Consider the following 15863-nt stretch of genomic DNA (forward strand, 5'->3'; position numbering starts at 1 on the left):
TGCATTCAAAATTCTAGATACAAATTATTGCCCATCTAGAATTCTGTATCCAGCCAAATCATCACTCAGGTATACAATATTCAGATATTCCAAGTCTCCACACAAAAAATAAATAAAATAAATAAAATAAACTTACTATGTACATACTCCCCTTTGGGAAGTTACTAAAGAAAATATTCCATCCAAACAGGAGAATGAAAAAACAGAGGAAAACACAGGATCCAGGAAAGAGAGACAAAGGGACCCCCCAGGCTTCGAAAATAACCAGTCCAGATTGGAGCAAAGGAGACAAAGAAGCGTAATAGAAAATAGGAAATTCGATCAGCAGACAGATTTCACCATGAGGAAAATTTTAGAGGCTACTGGAGGATAAGGGGAAACTTACCAATAGAAACTAAGGAAATGAAGCAAATGGGCAGAAAGGCAATTAATTCCAGGAAAAATGAAAATGTGTTCATAGCATATTACTTGGCTCCTCAGTGTTGTATTATGGGCAGAATAATGTGAGCACTGAATATTGATTTAACCAAAAATTGTGATACTGGAAAAATGGAAGAGAGAATAGGAAAGAACTGAATCCTCATCTACCACAATAGGAAATCTGCAATTGATGAAACAAGAGAAAGAAGTATACGCATTTAATTTAGAAATATGCAGATAGCAAGAAGCAGCTACAAGAGTTAAGTGTCTGCCTCTGGGTGGTAAACTGGAGGTAAAGGGGGGGAACAGGTAGATGGTGTGAATACACCATTGTTCATTTAAGGGTCTTTCAGGACTATTTGATTCTTATCTTACAGTATGTGTGTGGCACACGCTCTTTGTTGCTTTTTTTCCTTTTTTCTTTTTTTGGGGGGGAATGGGATTTATTGGTGGGCATGAGTAAGGAGGGGCAGCACAGTGGATGCCCCCTCAAGTGCAGGGCTTTAAAAAACATAAGGAAAAGATCTCTGAAGTCACATTGATTCAGATTTGAATCTCGGAGCAACCGTTTTACTACCTTTGTGATCCTGGGAAAATTATTTTAAGCTTTCTGAGTCTCCATTTCCTCAATTGTAATATGAGGCAAATACTTTCATTAGCTATCACCTTTCATAGGGTTCTTTAGAAACAGGTCAACTGCCTGACCCACGGAAAAACCCTCAATAGAAGCTTTCTGCCTGTTCTAATTACCTGGCACCCTTCATTCCTCTCTGGACATCTGACCTCTTGCTCTTCATCAGTTATTCAGTCCCAGTGTGGATTTAGTCCCCCAGGTGTGTTTGCATGTTTCACCTTAGCTCTAACGTGAAGAAGAAGTTTTTTTTGTTTGTTTGATGTATGTGTGAAACAATGTTGTCCAACAATAAACAGGAATTTTATTTTGCTGAGTTGTTCTAACAAAAAAAAAAAATAAGCTGGTGACCCTTGATCTAGAAATCAGTTCCTCTGAGGAGTGGCTTTGGTGATGGAGGAACACTGTTCCCCCTATGGGAAAGGAAAACTTGAGTCATACTCTTTCAGCCACTGGTGAGCAGAAGCTTAGGTGAGAACCAGACATCTTAGAAGGCTCCAGGATCTCCCATTTGTGCCCACAAACATTTCCAGCCTTAATCCTTTTTGCTGATGTAATAAGATTCTCCAGCTGGATGATGAAAACTGAGCCCATGGTGTTATGATTATGAGCTCAGCTACCTGCCACTGGCAGGTGACAGCTGCACCTGTGAGGCTGGCTGGTCAGCTTCCCACACACCCAGGGTGTCTGCGGCCTCCTGCACCCTAAGCCCTGCCCTGACCCGGCCACTAGTTATTGAACAGGGAGTGAGGTTTCCTGGTAGAGATTATTTATTTTACTGCCAGGATTATGCCATATGCAAATCACAGGTCCAGGCACTGGGGATGACATAGAGATACATGTACATTTGGCCTCGAAGGAGTTTGCCATTTAATGAGGGAGATAGGTGATCACCATCCAATAGACAAGGAAATAAGTGGGTAAGAGAAGGGCTGCTGGTGGGCTGCATGTGGGATAAGTCAGACCTTGGGTCTACATGCGGGAATGCTGCTTTGGAGCTTCTCATGCAAGCCTGGAGCAGGTGAGCACCCAGCTCAGGTGATTTTCTTTAAGCAAAAGCAAGTCTTCAAACGTGTGTGATGTTTTATCCTTGGGACAGCAGTAGGAGTGGGTGGTCTCTGAATACTGACAGTCCTTATGGAGGAGGATAGTGCCTTGTGGGCAGGGTGACCCTACAATTCATTAGCCAGACAGGGACACTTGAGAGTGAAGGTAGTGAAAGATAACCAGCATTCCAGGACACGTATAGCCAGGGCTTGCCCTGGCAAACCAGACATACGATCTCCCGACTTACGGGAGCTTGGTAATTATAAAGCGGAGTAGAGTCAGTGACCTAGGGACCGGAAGAGAACAGATTCTGGCTGGGCACAGTGACTCATGCCTATAATTCCAACACTTTGGGGGGCCGAAGCAGGAGGATAGCTTGAGGCCAGAAGTTCAAGATGAGCCTGGGCAACATAGTGAGAACTTCATCTCTACAAAATTAATAAATAAATTAGCCGGGCATGGTAGCATGCACCTGTAGTCCCAACCACTCATGAGGCTGAGGCAGGAGGATTGCAGGAGCCTTGGAGTTAAGGCTGCAGTAAGCCATAATTGCACCAGCCAAGGCAACAGAGCAAGACCCTGTCTCAAAAGAATAAAAGAGAGAGAGCGAGAGAGAGAAAATAGATTCCTACTCAGTCTGAATGTCTAGGTCTCATGCAGGTTCAAAAGGCTTCTCAGGCAATTCTCCCAAACACCCTGGGTAAGAGCCACTGGCAGTGGAGGGCCCTGGTCTCTCTTGACACATTTCCCCCTCAGAATGACTGCTCAAGGGGTCCATTTTCACCAGTGACCAGCATCAGTCCGCCTCTCTGGTTAGGACTCCTCAAAGAGCCGCATATGTTCTGGCCAAACTACTTAAAGATTGAATGTATATTTTCTGCTTCCCTGGCCCCTTAGCTCCTCCTGCATGGAAACCGATTCAGAGTTTGTCTTGGTGTGGTTTTTAATTGCCATGCCAAAGTCCCGCCCCCTTATAGTTCTTTTCAGAGAGGAATTCTTATGCCAAGACCACTTCACAGTGATTTCACACTGTAGTAAATAATGTAAAAAATGCTCTAAGCAATTGCTGTTTTATCAAAGAAATTAACAGTTGATGTGAGAGGACAGCCCTAATGACCTAGCACTTTTACCCCATTTCATTCTGTATCCTGATAGAATAAAGGTCATAGAGTAACAGAATTTACGGGGTAAAATTATTCCTATTTATTTTATTTGTCTCTTCCACCAGCCTGTGATTTCCTGGAAGACATAAATTACATTGTTAACGTAAGATATCATTAAAACCATCACCGGGCTGGTCTGAAGGTAGTGAGTTATCTCACTTGATTGTTCACAGTTATAGATCAAACCTCTTGTTCTACTGTTTCCCCTCTTCTCACTACTGTACTTGACTGTCTTTGTTAACAATTAAAAGTAACAAAATAAATAAAACCATCATTGTCATGGACATATTTGTGGGGTCTCCTAAATGAGTATGGTTGAATGGAAGGCAGCCTGGTCATAGCCCCACCTCTCTTGCTGACACCAGAGAGACTCCTTTCAGTCCTTACACCCAAAACAGACTTTCCTTTGTGATCTTTATTTATAGCAAATCATATTCTTCGCAGGCCACCTGAGGCAACTGGGAGGTGGCCTCCTCCTCCTCTTCCCCTCCCCATCCCACTGGGACAGTTTTGTTGTCTCGGTTCAGCTCTGCCTGGTCTTCTGAACGCTGGGGTCTACCTGTTAAACACGGCAGGGCGTGGTCAAGACTCTTCCCTCCAGTTCCCACAGGCTCCAACTGTTGCTCTTTAATGGCTTTGTGGAAAATGGTGCTCTCTCTCTCTCTCTTTCTGTATCTCATTGGACTGTGTTTCCTGTTTTCTTCTTCATTGTCATAAAAATCCTAGACACTGCTCAGGGTCCCACTGGTAGGAGATTGTCCCCATCTCTGACAGATCCTTCCCATGTGGCTCCTCCTTTCTGGAAATTCACTAATGTTCACCAGCCCCATCAAGAAAACTATGAACATCTACATTATTGTAACTATGAACACCTTATACACATCCTTCTAACTTTAGATTGGATATGGATTAAATGTTGGCATCACCTGGTTCTGTCAGATTGTCTCATCTGGCTCCTTAGAAACCAAAATGGGAGAATTCACATGTTTTGGTTATTAAATCATAGTTCCAGCTATCAGACCATACTGCTTGTGCTAAAGGAATAGGGAATACTGTGTGTGAATGGCAGGAAAAAGGCAGACACTAAGGGGCATTTATAACCAACATAAATATGTAGTAAAGGCAATGTCAGTATAAATTAAATACATACAAAATAAAGGCAATTATTAATATGTAAGCATAGGCTCCAGAGATGTTTCAGTTTGGTCTTCTTCTCCCCCTACCACAGAAGCCAAATGACCGTGATCATAAAGTGAGACTGGCACTGGGCAATGGCTTACGAGGAGATGTGTGGAGACAATTTGTCAAGAGATTTGGAGACATATGCATCTATGAGTTCTATGCTGCCACTGAAGGCAATATTGGATTTATGAATTATACGAGAAAAGTCGGTGCTGTTGGAAGAGTAAATTACCTACAGAAAGTAAGTACATTGAAAAATGAGAGCATATGTAGCCAGTTTTCAGAATACAGAGACTTCTTAAAAGCCAAGTTGTGATGATGTTATCAGAAGTCAGGTAGCATCAGAGCCATGGCCCATTCCTATTACCAAGAGAGATTTTGCTCATTCTCTGTGATGATGACTTCAAAACATCAGATCCTCCAATTAAAAACATCTCAACTTCTGTTAAGAACAATCCATTGTGCCCTTGCCATCTGCAACTTAGGCAAAGTCTTCCTGATGCCATTTATACTTGTATGTGATAAAACACCTGAAGGTTACAAGTTCCATAAGCTTAATGTACACTGTGAAACCTAGTATTTCCCTTTGTGTCGTGCAGCACCATCACCTGGGGAGTTTTTTAATATGCACAGATGCAAGGCCCCACCTGCTAGGCTTTGGATTCAGTTGTTCTGAGGTGGAGCCCAGGCATCTCGGTGCTAGGATCTGGTGAACATTTATGTCCACCTAATAATTCCACCAGAAAGATAATTATTTTTTATTTATTTTTTGTTGTTGTTGTTTTTGTTTTTTTGAGATGGGGTCTCGCTCGGTCGCCCAGGCTGGAGTGCAGTGGCGCGATCTCCGCTCACTGCAAGCTCCGCCTCCCGGGTTCACGCCATTCTCCTACCTCAGCCTCCCAAGTAGCTGGGACTACAGGCACCTGCCACCTAGCCCAGCTAGTTTTTTGTATTTTTTAGTAGAGACGGAGTTTCACCATGTTAGCCAGTATGGTCTCGATCTCCTGACCTCATGATCTGCCCGCCTCAGCCTCCCAAAGTGCTGGGATTACAGGTATGTGCCACCACGCCCGGCGAGATATTTCTTATTTTTAAACCAGCTCACATAGCCATCTCTTTTCCCTGTCAGTCATTTTATTGCTTGTGGGTCTCTGTTGTCTTTTTTGTACTCAAGCAGTCAGTCTTCCAGATAACCAACTATTCTGCAAATACCCAGAAATGTTCAGTAAATGCTGAGCCTCTGCTGGCTTGAGAAGTCACTGTGGTCATTGTGCCTCTGGACCGCTCATCCCGTCTGGCCATGAAACAGCCGCACCGGGACTCCCACTCAACCTGTGTCCCCAGGGACAGACCAGCAGAGTTCAGAGGACAGTAGTTCATGTGTGTAAGAGCCCTGGCTCTGGAGAGCAAATCTCAGTGCCACCATAATCTAGCTGAGTGACCTTGGGCAGGTCCTGTATGTTCCTCAGGCCTCAATTTCATCATCTGTAAAACAGAGATAACAAGAGAAAATATTGAACCCAGTGCTGAGCCCACACTCAATAAGGGAAAAGGATTGTTGAAAGGATTAAATAACTTTTGAAAAGGCCCTTAGAGGTTATAGCCCAATGCTTGTCATTTAATAGCCTTGAATAATTGTTAACCGTAATGATGATAATCACTTCATTTCTTATATTCTGGCCTAATCTCAAGGTGTTCCCAAGTTCAAGGACCCTCTCTAACAATGACAGCAGCTCCACCTACGCTACACAGGTCCCTCCACAGTCCTCTAGACCTGCACTGTCCGAACAGTAGCCACTAGCTACATGTGACTACTTAAATTTAAGTTATATTAATAAAAGTTTAAATCTAGTTCTTCAGTCACACTAGCCACATTTCCAGTGCTGAATAGCCACGTGTGGTTAGTGACTACAGTATTGAGCAATGCAGACAGAGAATATTTCCATCATCACAGCAGATTCCTGGGCAGCGCTGCTGCAGACTGAGAATCGATCTCCTACACCTCACTGGAACTGCTGCTGAGCGGGTCAGCTAATGCTGTGCATTACCCATTCTTTACTTTCTCATCCATTGAGTGCTATGTTTTATTGACAGTTTTTCTACTTTAAGCAACACATTAAAAAAAAAAAAAAAAAAAAAAAACTTTAAAAACCGGATGATCCCATGCAATTGATGTGGAAAAGAACATTTATTATCACCTATAAATTTTTTACATTCCTGCAAATAAGATCTACATTTGTTGACCATAAACGCCGCTTGTTTTTTTAATGAAGTTGTCTGCTAATACTAAAGCATATGATTGGTTGCTTCATCACATAGACTTGAATATAAATTTGAAATAGACACAGTAATCATGGCTAATAATTATATCCAAATACTGTCATATTTGCATTTTCTTCCAGTAAGGAAAATAATATATTTATTATTGCTCTTACTGAATTGCTGAAAATTAAATTCTTATGCATTGAATTATGTTTTAAATATGATAGAGTTTTAATAATTGTATAGTCATGGGCATGAAATATGCCTTTGATTTCAAAATATGTTAGATAACATTTCCATAGAAAAGTGAAAAATCTAACAGTGTCATATTAATATAAGGTTACATAAGATTTTAAAAACCCATTTGTGATACATCCACCAAAAGACACAAGAATGTCATAACAGCTTTATTTATAACAGGCCAAAACTAGAAATAATCCAAGTACCCATTAACAGGAAAATAGATAAATAAATCATGGTATATGTATACAAGGGAAAATTGCATGGCCATAAAAAACACTAACATGGAAGGATGAATATTATAGACATATTGAGTAAAAGAAGCAGACACAGAAGTATACATTCATTTCACTTGTTTGAGGTTTAAGATGAATTGACCGCAATATAAGTCACAATAGTAGTTGATGTCACAGAAGGGCAGGAGGAAACTTTCTAGGTGAAATGAAAATGTTTTCTGTGTCTCTCTCTGGGTGGCAGTTTTAAGGGTATATGCAAATGCAAATTTTCATCAACCTGTACGCCTAAGATATACTTTACGTTATACCATAATTAAAAAGGGAAAAATTGTAAAAGATTTATTCTCAAAATTATACATTTTGATTTTGCTAGAAAATCATAAGTTATGACCTGATTAAATATGATGTGGAGAAAGATGAACCTGTCCGTGATGAAAATGGTTATTGCATCAGAGTTCCCAAAGGTACAGTAGACTTTTGTTCAATCAACCTGTGCCCCTTCTTATCTTGACCAAGTGACTTTTAAGGACTAACATATTATTGCCACATGGTAAAATTTATCAGAGTGGGGAAAAGGGGGGTTTATTTAAGTACCCTCCAATATACAGGAATTCCAAAGGTGCTAATTTACCACTACATATAACATAATTCTAGTTTTAAACCTAGCTTAACAACTTCTTGCTTATGAGGTAATGTTTTGTGGGAAGGGATATGTAATTGTGGTTGCAAAACCATAGTTTTAGGTGGCCTTTACCTTTAAGCTTTAACTACTGGGCGTTTGTGTAAGTGTGCATAAATCATTTTTCAGTAAAAGATTAGCAGTAAAAGAATTACAGGCCAGGTGTGGTGGCTCACGCCTGTAATCCCAACACTTTGGGAGGTTGAGGAGGACTGATCATTTGAGATCAAGAGTTCGAGACCAGCCTGGCCAACATGGCAAACTCCTGTCTCTACTGAAAATACAAAAATTAGCTGGGCATGATGGCACACACCTGTAACCCTAGCTACTTGGGAGGCTGAGGCAGGAGAATCCCTTGACCCTGGGAGGCAGAGGTTGAGACTACACCACTGTACTCCAGCCTGGGCAACAGGGCAAGATTCCATCTCAAAAAAAAAAATCAAAATAAAATAATTAGGCCATATACAATAATGTACAGTATATGTGTGTGTGGTATATATATGTGTGTCTGTGATACATATGTACATATAATTCACAGGTATACATGCATGGAAAATGATACTTCCTACAGCCAGTTTGTTGCCAGCAGGTTGTATGGCATTAGTTTTAAGAGAAGGCTGATATATAAATGTGACCTCTAGCACATAAAATAAGTTTATTTTCTTCTGTTTTAGGTGAAGTTGGACTTCTGGTTTGCAAAATCACACAACTTACACCATTTAGTGGCTATGCTGGAGCAAAGGCTCAGACAGAGAAGAAAAAACTGAGAGATGTCTTTAAGAAAGGAGACCTCTATTTCAACAGTGGAGATCTCTTAATGGTTGACCGTGAAAATTCATCTATTTCCACGACAGAATTGGAGATACATTCCGGTTGGTTTTTCTGAATCATTGAGCCAAAAACAAACACACGTACAGTTTGGCATACTCCTAGTGGAATCGCATTCCACTTTGGTTATGGTGCATTTGCTTCCCTGTCTTTGGCACATCAGGTCAAACTCCTGTGTTCCCAGAGAATGAGGAATGAAGTGCATGAAGTGTCACTCTGCAGTGCACAGTTAACTTGGCTGAGCAACACCAGATGAGAATAAGTCAGGAAACCTGTATCTGATTTCTGGAGACAAAAGTACATTTAACTCCTCTTGTTTCTCCTGCATTATTACTGGTCACTCTCAGGACAGCCAAGGATTTTCACCTTTCCAATCATGGAGGTGTTTAGATAAAATCAGAGGTAAATTAGTGTGGAGCTGATCTAGTTGAAGAGGAAGTGAGGGGTTCAGAGCCTCCTCCCCCAATGCCTTTCATCCTCAACCAGATGGTTTTCTGCAGAACCCCCAGGTCAGTGCAAGGAAGTTTGGAAGTCCTAGTAGACCATGGAATTAACTTCCAACCATAGCACAGTCCTCCAGCCTCATGACACAGCTTCATTCCTGTGTAAAGTCCCTGAGGGCAGGCCCTGTGTCTGCCTGTTCATCCCCAGCACCTACCATGGTGCCTGACACATAATCACTTTTTGCATGAATGAATGAGGAACGGATGGAAGTTGTCTAACTGCAGTAGAAAGACAGCAGGTGAAATGAGGAGAACCAGGCTCACCTCTCCCCCCTGAGCAGCAGTGGTATCAAGACAGGTAACCATTGTGAACCTCAGTCCTTTTGCCCTTGAGATGAGGGTCACACTGATTCGCAGGGTCCTTCCATCTCTACTATTTCATGTCTTAAATCCATATCACTTTATGCCATCTTCATGCTATTAAGAAGATACTTCTGGGAGGGCTAAAGAATTTTTAATGGGCCGGGAGTGGTGGCTCACGCCTGTAATCCCAGCAGTTTGGCAGGCTGAGGCAGGTGTATCACCTGAGGGCAGGAGTTCCAGACCAGCCTGGCCAACATGGTGAAATCCCGTCTCTACTAAAAGTACAAAAATTGCTGGACATGGTGGCACGCACCTGTAGCCCCAGCTACTCAGGAGGCTGAGGCAAGAGAATCACTTGAACCTGGGAGACGGAGGTTGCAGTGAGCTGAGATTGCACCACTGCACTGCAGCCTAAGTGGCAGAGGGAGACTCTACCCACTTCTGCAAAAAAAAAAAAAAAAAAAAAAAAATTAATGAAAACAAAATTTAACTCTTTATTAAGTGAAAAAATAGCACCTGGTTGGGCTTTAACATTAGAATCTCCCTGTAACTGAAGTATGATATTTTTTCCTTTCTTGTTGCCATGAGACCCTGAAATAAAATATGAAGTTCTATTAAAGAGAACGTCACCAACTGAAATAAATAGCAACTTGATTTAGTAACTGAGAAGTTGAGAGACCTAAACACAGCAGAAAATCATTGAGATTTCTTTCTAATTTTCAGTGCCTTTCTTAGCCAGGGCTGTATTTTAACATTAGAACATTATTCCATGTATTGTGTTTCATGTGGTAACACTGAAATTCCACATTTTGCTATCTAGGTCTATACTTTTCCCTTGTATGCCTCAAGCAAGATACCCCAGCCAGGACTAAGCTGGGGAGTTTGAGGGGCCAAGGTGAGGAACACAAGATCAACACCATGCAGAAATCTAAAGGAAACAGCTGCTCTTCATCATTGTGACCTGGGCCAGAAACCACCATTGACTTCTGCTAAATTTGTCCTTTCTTCCAGGTGGAAAGGGGAGAATGTGGCCACCACTGAAGTTGCTGATATAGTAGGACTGGTTGATTTTGTCCAAGAAGTGAATGTTTATGGAGTGCGTGTGCCAGGTATATACAAGATAAGATCTGTACCTAAACCCATAGAGGATCTGAACATAATTTTAGCCCAGGTTTGTCATTGCTTTCTTTTGCCATCCAGAGTTAAACAGCTCTTTCAGCTGCCAGGGAGTAAGGAGCTTATGTCTGGCTTATGTTCCATTATAAAAGCCAGCTCACTACATCTGAACATGGCCTTCTCTTCAGTTCAGCTCCCAGCCATTCTTGGGCTCTCAGGCAAACAAAGCCTCAAATATGGGAGCGCCACGCCACATTTGGCACGCCTCCAGAAAAGTCGTGTCATGCTTAAGAGCTGGGAAATGGTGTTCTGGCCTCCGAACTAGGAGGCACAAAGAAGAGCCAGTGCAGTTGCTAGAAGAAAAAGCTGGGGAAAAGTGGATTTTGTACAACCTCTTCTTTTTAAGATTTCTAAGCCCAGTTCACCCCACTAAGTTTCAGAATCATCACACAAGAATGTTGCCACCACAGCTTCATCTACAGATCTGCTTCTGCCAGCAGAGTCAGGAGGGCCAATGTCTGACCTTGAATCCTGGCTTCAACACCTGCCAGCTGTTTGACTGCTGGCTAATCACTAAAATTAAGGATAATGCCAGCCCTGCAGTTAAGGTTGTCAATAGAACAAATTCATTTTAATTACATCAATGCTAAGCATATATTTATCAAATATATACATAAGGGTTGTTGTGACAATAAATCACATTGATTATACACATCAGAGAGGATTCTGGCCTCCAAATTACTGTGCAAATATAAGGCACTAGGGGTATTACTATTCCCCCACAACTCACATTTGGGATTCCCACCCATATTCAAAGTAGAAATCCAGAAGTCCATCTTTCTCAAGCTGTGACAGTTCTACATGGCTTTGTGCTTGTTCTTTTTTAAAAAATATTCAAGGCCGGGTACAGTGGCTCACTCCCGTAACCCCAGCACTTTGGGAGGCCGAGGTGGTCAGGAGATCCAGAGTATCCTGGCCAACGTGGTGAAACCCCATCTCTACTAAAAATACAAAAATTAGCTGGGCGTGGTGGTGGGTGCCTGTAGTCCCAGCTACTCAGGAGGCTGAGGCAGGAGAATCACTTGAACCAGGGAGCCAGAGGTTGCAGTGAGCCGAGATCGTGCCGTCGCACTCCAGCCTGGCAACAGAGCAAGACTCTGTCTCAAATATTTAAGGCCAGATGCAGTGTCTCACACCTATAATCCCAGCACTTTGGGAGGCCGAGGCAGAAGGATCACTTGAGGTTAAGAGTTTGAGACTAGCCTGGCCAACATGGCAAAACTTAGTCTCTACTAAAAATATAAACATTAGCCAGGGGTGGTGGCTCACATCTGTAATCCCAGCTACTCAGGAGGCTGAGACAAGAGAATCACTTGAACCTGGGAGATGGAGGTTGCAGTGAGCCAGGATCTCACCACTGCGCTGCAGTCTGGGTGACAGAGTGAGGCTCCATCTCAAAAAAACAAAAAGAATATTCAAGAATATCTCTTGCTTGTTCCTCCCCAACTCTGGGACAATGACACAAGGGGAACTATGGCCACATCTTGGTGTGAGAGGGGACAGAATGAAAAGGGGTGTGAATACTCCCGTTGGAGAACTCCCCAGGCCTTATGCTGAGCTAACACAAGGGTCTAAGTTGTGGTTGTCAGGCATTGTGCCATCCCGGGCTCTTGCAGACCCTTCCTCAAATGTTACGTATGCGTCTAAATGCTTGATTTTAAAAAGAATAACCACACAAAAGAGTATGTATGAGGCAAGAGAATCTAGAAGATGAAACGGAAGGATCTAGCCTAGTGTTCATCAAAGTGGGTCCCCGGATCAGCAGTGTCAGCATCGCCCAGGAGTCTGTTACAAGTGCAATTTCTCAGGCCCACCCTGAACTACCAAGTCAGAATCTCTGGGGCGGGGCTGGGAAGCTGTGCTGGCACAAACGCCCCAGACATTCTTAAAAACACTGAAAGTCTGATTTAGTGGGTGATGAAAATGCACTAGAACTAGATCCTGGTGATGATAATACAACATTGTAAGTGTGTAAAATGCCACTGAATTGTACACTTTTTTTTTTTTTTTTTTGGAGACAGATTTTCGTTCTTGTTACCCAGGCTGGAGTGCAATGGCGCAATCTCGGCTCATTACAACCTCAGCCTCCCAGGTTCAAGCAGCGATTCTCCTGCCTCAGCCTCCTGAGTAGCTGGGATTACAGTCATGCACCACCACGCCCGGCTAATTCTGTATTTTTAGTAGAGATGAGAGTTCACCATGTTGGTCAGGCCGGTCTCAAACTCCTAACCTCAGATGATCCACCCCCCACCTTGGCCTCCCAAAGTGCTGGGATTACAGGCGTGAGCCACCACACCCGGCAAATTGTACACTTTAAAATGAGTTAAAATGATAAATTTTATATGTTTATCACAATTTTAAAAAACACACACACTAAAGCACTAAAACCCAGTGGTTCCAAAAATTTGGCCAATCATCAGAACCATCTGGGAAACTTTTTAAAGCCTGGATCTAATGGACCAGAAGCTCTGGAGTATGGGACTCAGAATCTGCATGTCTTTTTTTAATTCCCAAGTGAATCTAATGATCAGTGAGTTCTGGGAGCCACTGAAACAGAACAAAGTGGAGGAGGTTGACAGTCTTACATTGTTGGCAGACAGTCAGATAGGATGAGGAGCAGGTGTGTTCTGTGCTGCTCCAGCTATCAGAACTAAAACCAATGGATTAAAATGACCAGGGAGCCAATTTTAGCCTGAGAACTCCCCTGTAACCAAAGGAACCATCAATAGAATGGGCTTGTCTCCCAGGATAGGAAATGCCCCCACCAACTAAGGCATGTAAAGAGAAGCTGGATGCCCACCTGGGATCCTGGGAGAACTCTTGCAGCAGTGAAAGATTAGAGATACATTCTAAAGTCCCTCCCAACTTTCAGATTCTGTGATTCTCAATGCCACAACTGCTGCTGTCTGGCCCCCCATCCACAGAGGCCAGTCCCATTCCAGAGTAGAAATGCAGCTGGACTGTCTGAAGTAAGGCATCCTTCCACTATGGGTGATTCAGGACAAGGCAGTCACACATCTTGGCTTTGGACCAGGAGAGAATTTCTAGGTTTGGGCCTGGAGTGGAGATCACTTTTTCTAGGTGTCACACCTGAACTGTCCAACTACTCTGTAGAACTTTCTGCAATGATGGAAATGTTCCATATGCACTATCCAGCATGATAGCCAATAGCCACCATGTCACTATGGAACACTTGAAATGTGGCTAGTGCAACTGAAGTACTGAATTTTTCATAATATTATAATTGATTTTAGTTTTAATAGCCACAAATAACCAGTGGATGTCATTAGACCGTGCAGCTCTAGAGAACCCTTGGCCAGAATTGACCTTTACAGTTAGCCCAGAACTCCTATAGGCTGGAACCATCACCCCAGAGCTGAACTAGTCCCAAACCACCCTCCGAGAGTCAGGGCAGAGGCCTGAGACCTAACAGGCCCATTTGCCCCTAGGTTCAGCGTTGCTGCTACCAGGGCAAGAAGCAAAGAGATGGTCAATGCGGAGGATTTCTGTTGCATGAGCCTTAATTCTAAAAGGAACTTATTGGAGACACTTGAGATTTCTAAGACAGGCGCTAGGGACCGTAAACTAAGTGCCCCTGCCTCTCTCTCTCTCAGACAAGAAGCAAACCGAATGAGGGGGCATCTTTTTTTCCTTTTGCTGTTTGCCTTCTTTAGAGCTATAGGTAAACACACAATCACCATGGGAGAGATTTCAAAAGCTGGGGCTCAGGTAACCAAGGGAGGCTCCTGTCTCCTCTCTGATTACAGCTGAGTAGTTGAGGGAAGTGGATTGGGACTCCCGCTGGGTCTGCTGGATCAGGTAGAAGATACATTAATACCTAATTACCACTATCCTCACAAGAAGGCAGTGGTAATTGTTGGAAACTGCTCTGGGCTAAATACCCTGCTGTAGAATCTGTTCTCTCTGTGGAGGGCACCTCCTCTTGGGACTAATGGGCCTTTAACGGGAGTGCACAAAACAGCTCCCTGTGCCTGCCTTCACCTCCTGTCACACATCCTCTCCGAAATGCAGACAAGAAAAGCTATTAGAACCTTGATCAGATAAGTAGGTCTCCAAGGTGGTATTTGTGCCCAGAGGTGCAACAAACCTGACATTGCAACCTGAAGAACAATCCAAGCTCAGTAAGTCGTGCCTGACAGTGGAGCAAGGACTTTCACTGGAGTCAAAAATAACTTCCTGTCGCCACCAGTCCAACCTACTCGCTACCCAGATGTGTTTGTATTGGCTGCTAAAAAGAAGGATGATGGTTCTAAGCACAGGATCTGGAGCCAGGCTGCCTGAATTCAATTCCATACCCTGCCTAGTATTTGATGTCTGACCTCGAATAAGTCTCTTAATGTCTTTAAGCCTCAGTTTCTTCATCTGTAAAATGGAGATAACATCTATATCTCTTCAGAAGGTTGTTGTGAGGGTTAAGTGAGATCATCAATACAACACACTTAGTATAGGACCTGGAATATAATAGTCAACCAACTGTTATTATTACTATTAATATTAGTACACTCACTTTAAAGTATCTTCGACAGGTATTTGTAATAAAAATTCCAACTATCCAAATGAAACCCATGCTATAAAGTTGTCTGAGTCCACAGTTCTTTGAACTAATAAAGCATCATAAATAGCCATAACACATCTAACTTTTTCTCACTTTATTTCTAGATCATGAGGGTCGCATTGGCATGGCCTCCATCAAAATGAAAGAAAACCATGAATTTGATGGAAAGAAACTCTTTCAGCACGTTGCTGATTACCTGCCTAGTTACGCGAGGCCCCGGTTTCTAAGAATACAGGTGAGATCTCTTATTATCAAGTTCAATGATCTGCTCTCTTGGAGAGTCCTACTTCTTAGGGAACAACTTGCCTTCTCCCAGGATGACTACGTTTGCCAAATTATCACCACACTTTCCAGGAAGCTCAGAAAGAAGTGTCATAGACCAATAAGGAAGTGGTCATATCAGGCTGGCTGGGTGCAGTGGCTCATGCCTGTAATCCCAGAACTTTGGGAGACCGAGGTGGGAGGATTGCTTGAGCTCAGGAGTTTGAGACCAGCCTAAGCAACATAGTGAGACTTCATGTCTACTAAAACTAAAAATTTTAAAACAGGCCGAGCGCAGTGGCTCACGCCTGTAATTCCAGCACTTTGGGAGACCGAGGTGGGCGGATCACCTGAGG

General features: G+C 42.9%; 1 protein-coding gene across 1 annotated transcript in view; it reads left to right on the forward strand.

The window, feature by feature from the left end:
- The window catches only part of SLC27A2 (solute carrier family 27 member 2), a 53417-nt gene that overhangs the window by 35504 nt on the left and 2050 nt on the right, over positions 1-15863 (forward strand). Inside the window, 6 exon segments of the mRNA XM_010356614.2 lie at positions 4490-4684; positions 7555-7645; positions 8535-8690; positions 8693-8732; positions 10506-10603; positions 15351-15481. Of these exon segments, the coding sequence (XP_010354916.2) occupies positions 4490-4684; positions 7555-7645; positions 8535-8690; positions 8693-8732; positions 10506-10603; positions 15351-15481 (711 nt within the window).

The sequence above is a fragment of the Rhinopithecus roxellana genome, chromosome 5 (assembly GCF_007565055.1).
Source record: "Rhinopithecus roxellana isolate Shanxi Qingling chromosome 5, ASM756505v1, whole genome shotgun sequence".
Taxonomy (NCBI): domain Eukaryota; kingdom Metazoa; phylum Chordata; class Mammalia; order Primates; family Cercopithecidae; genus Rhinopithecus; species Rhinopithecus roxellana.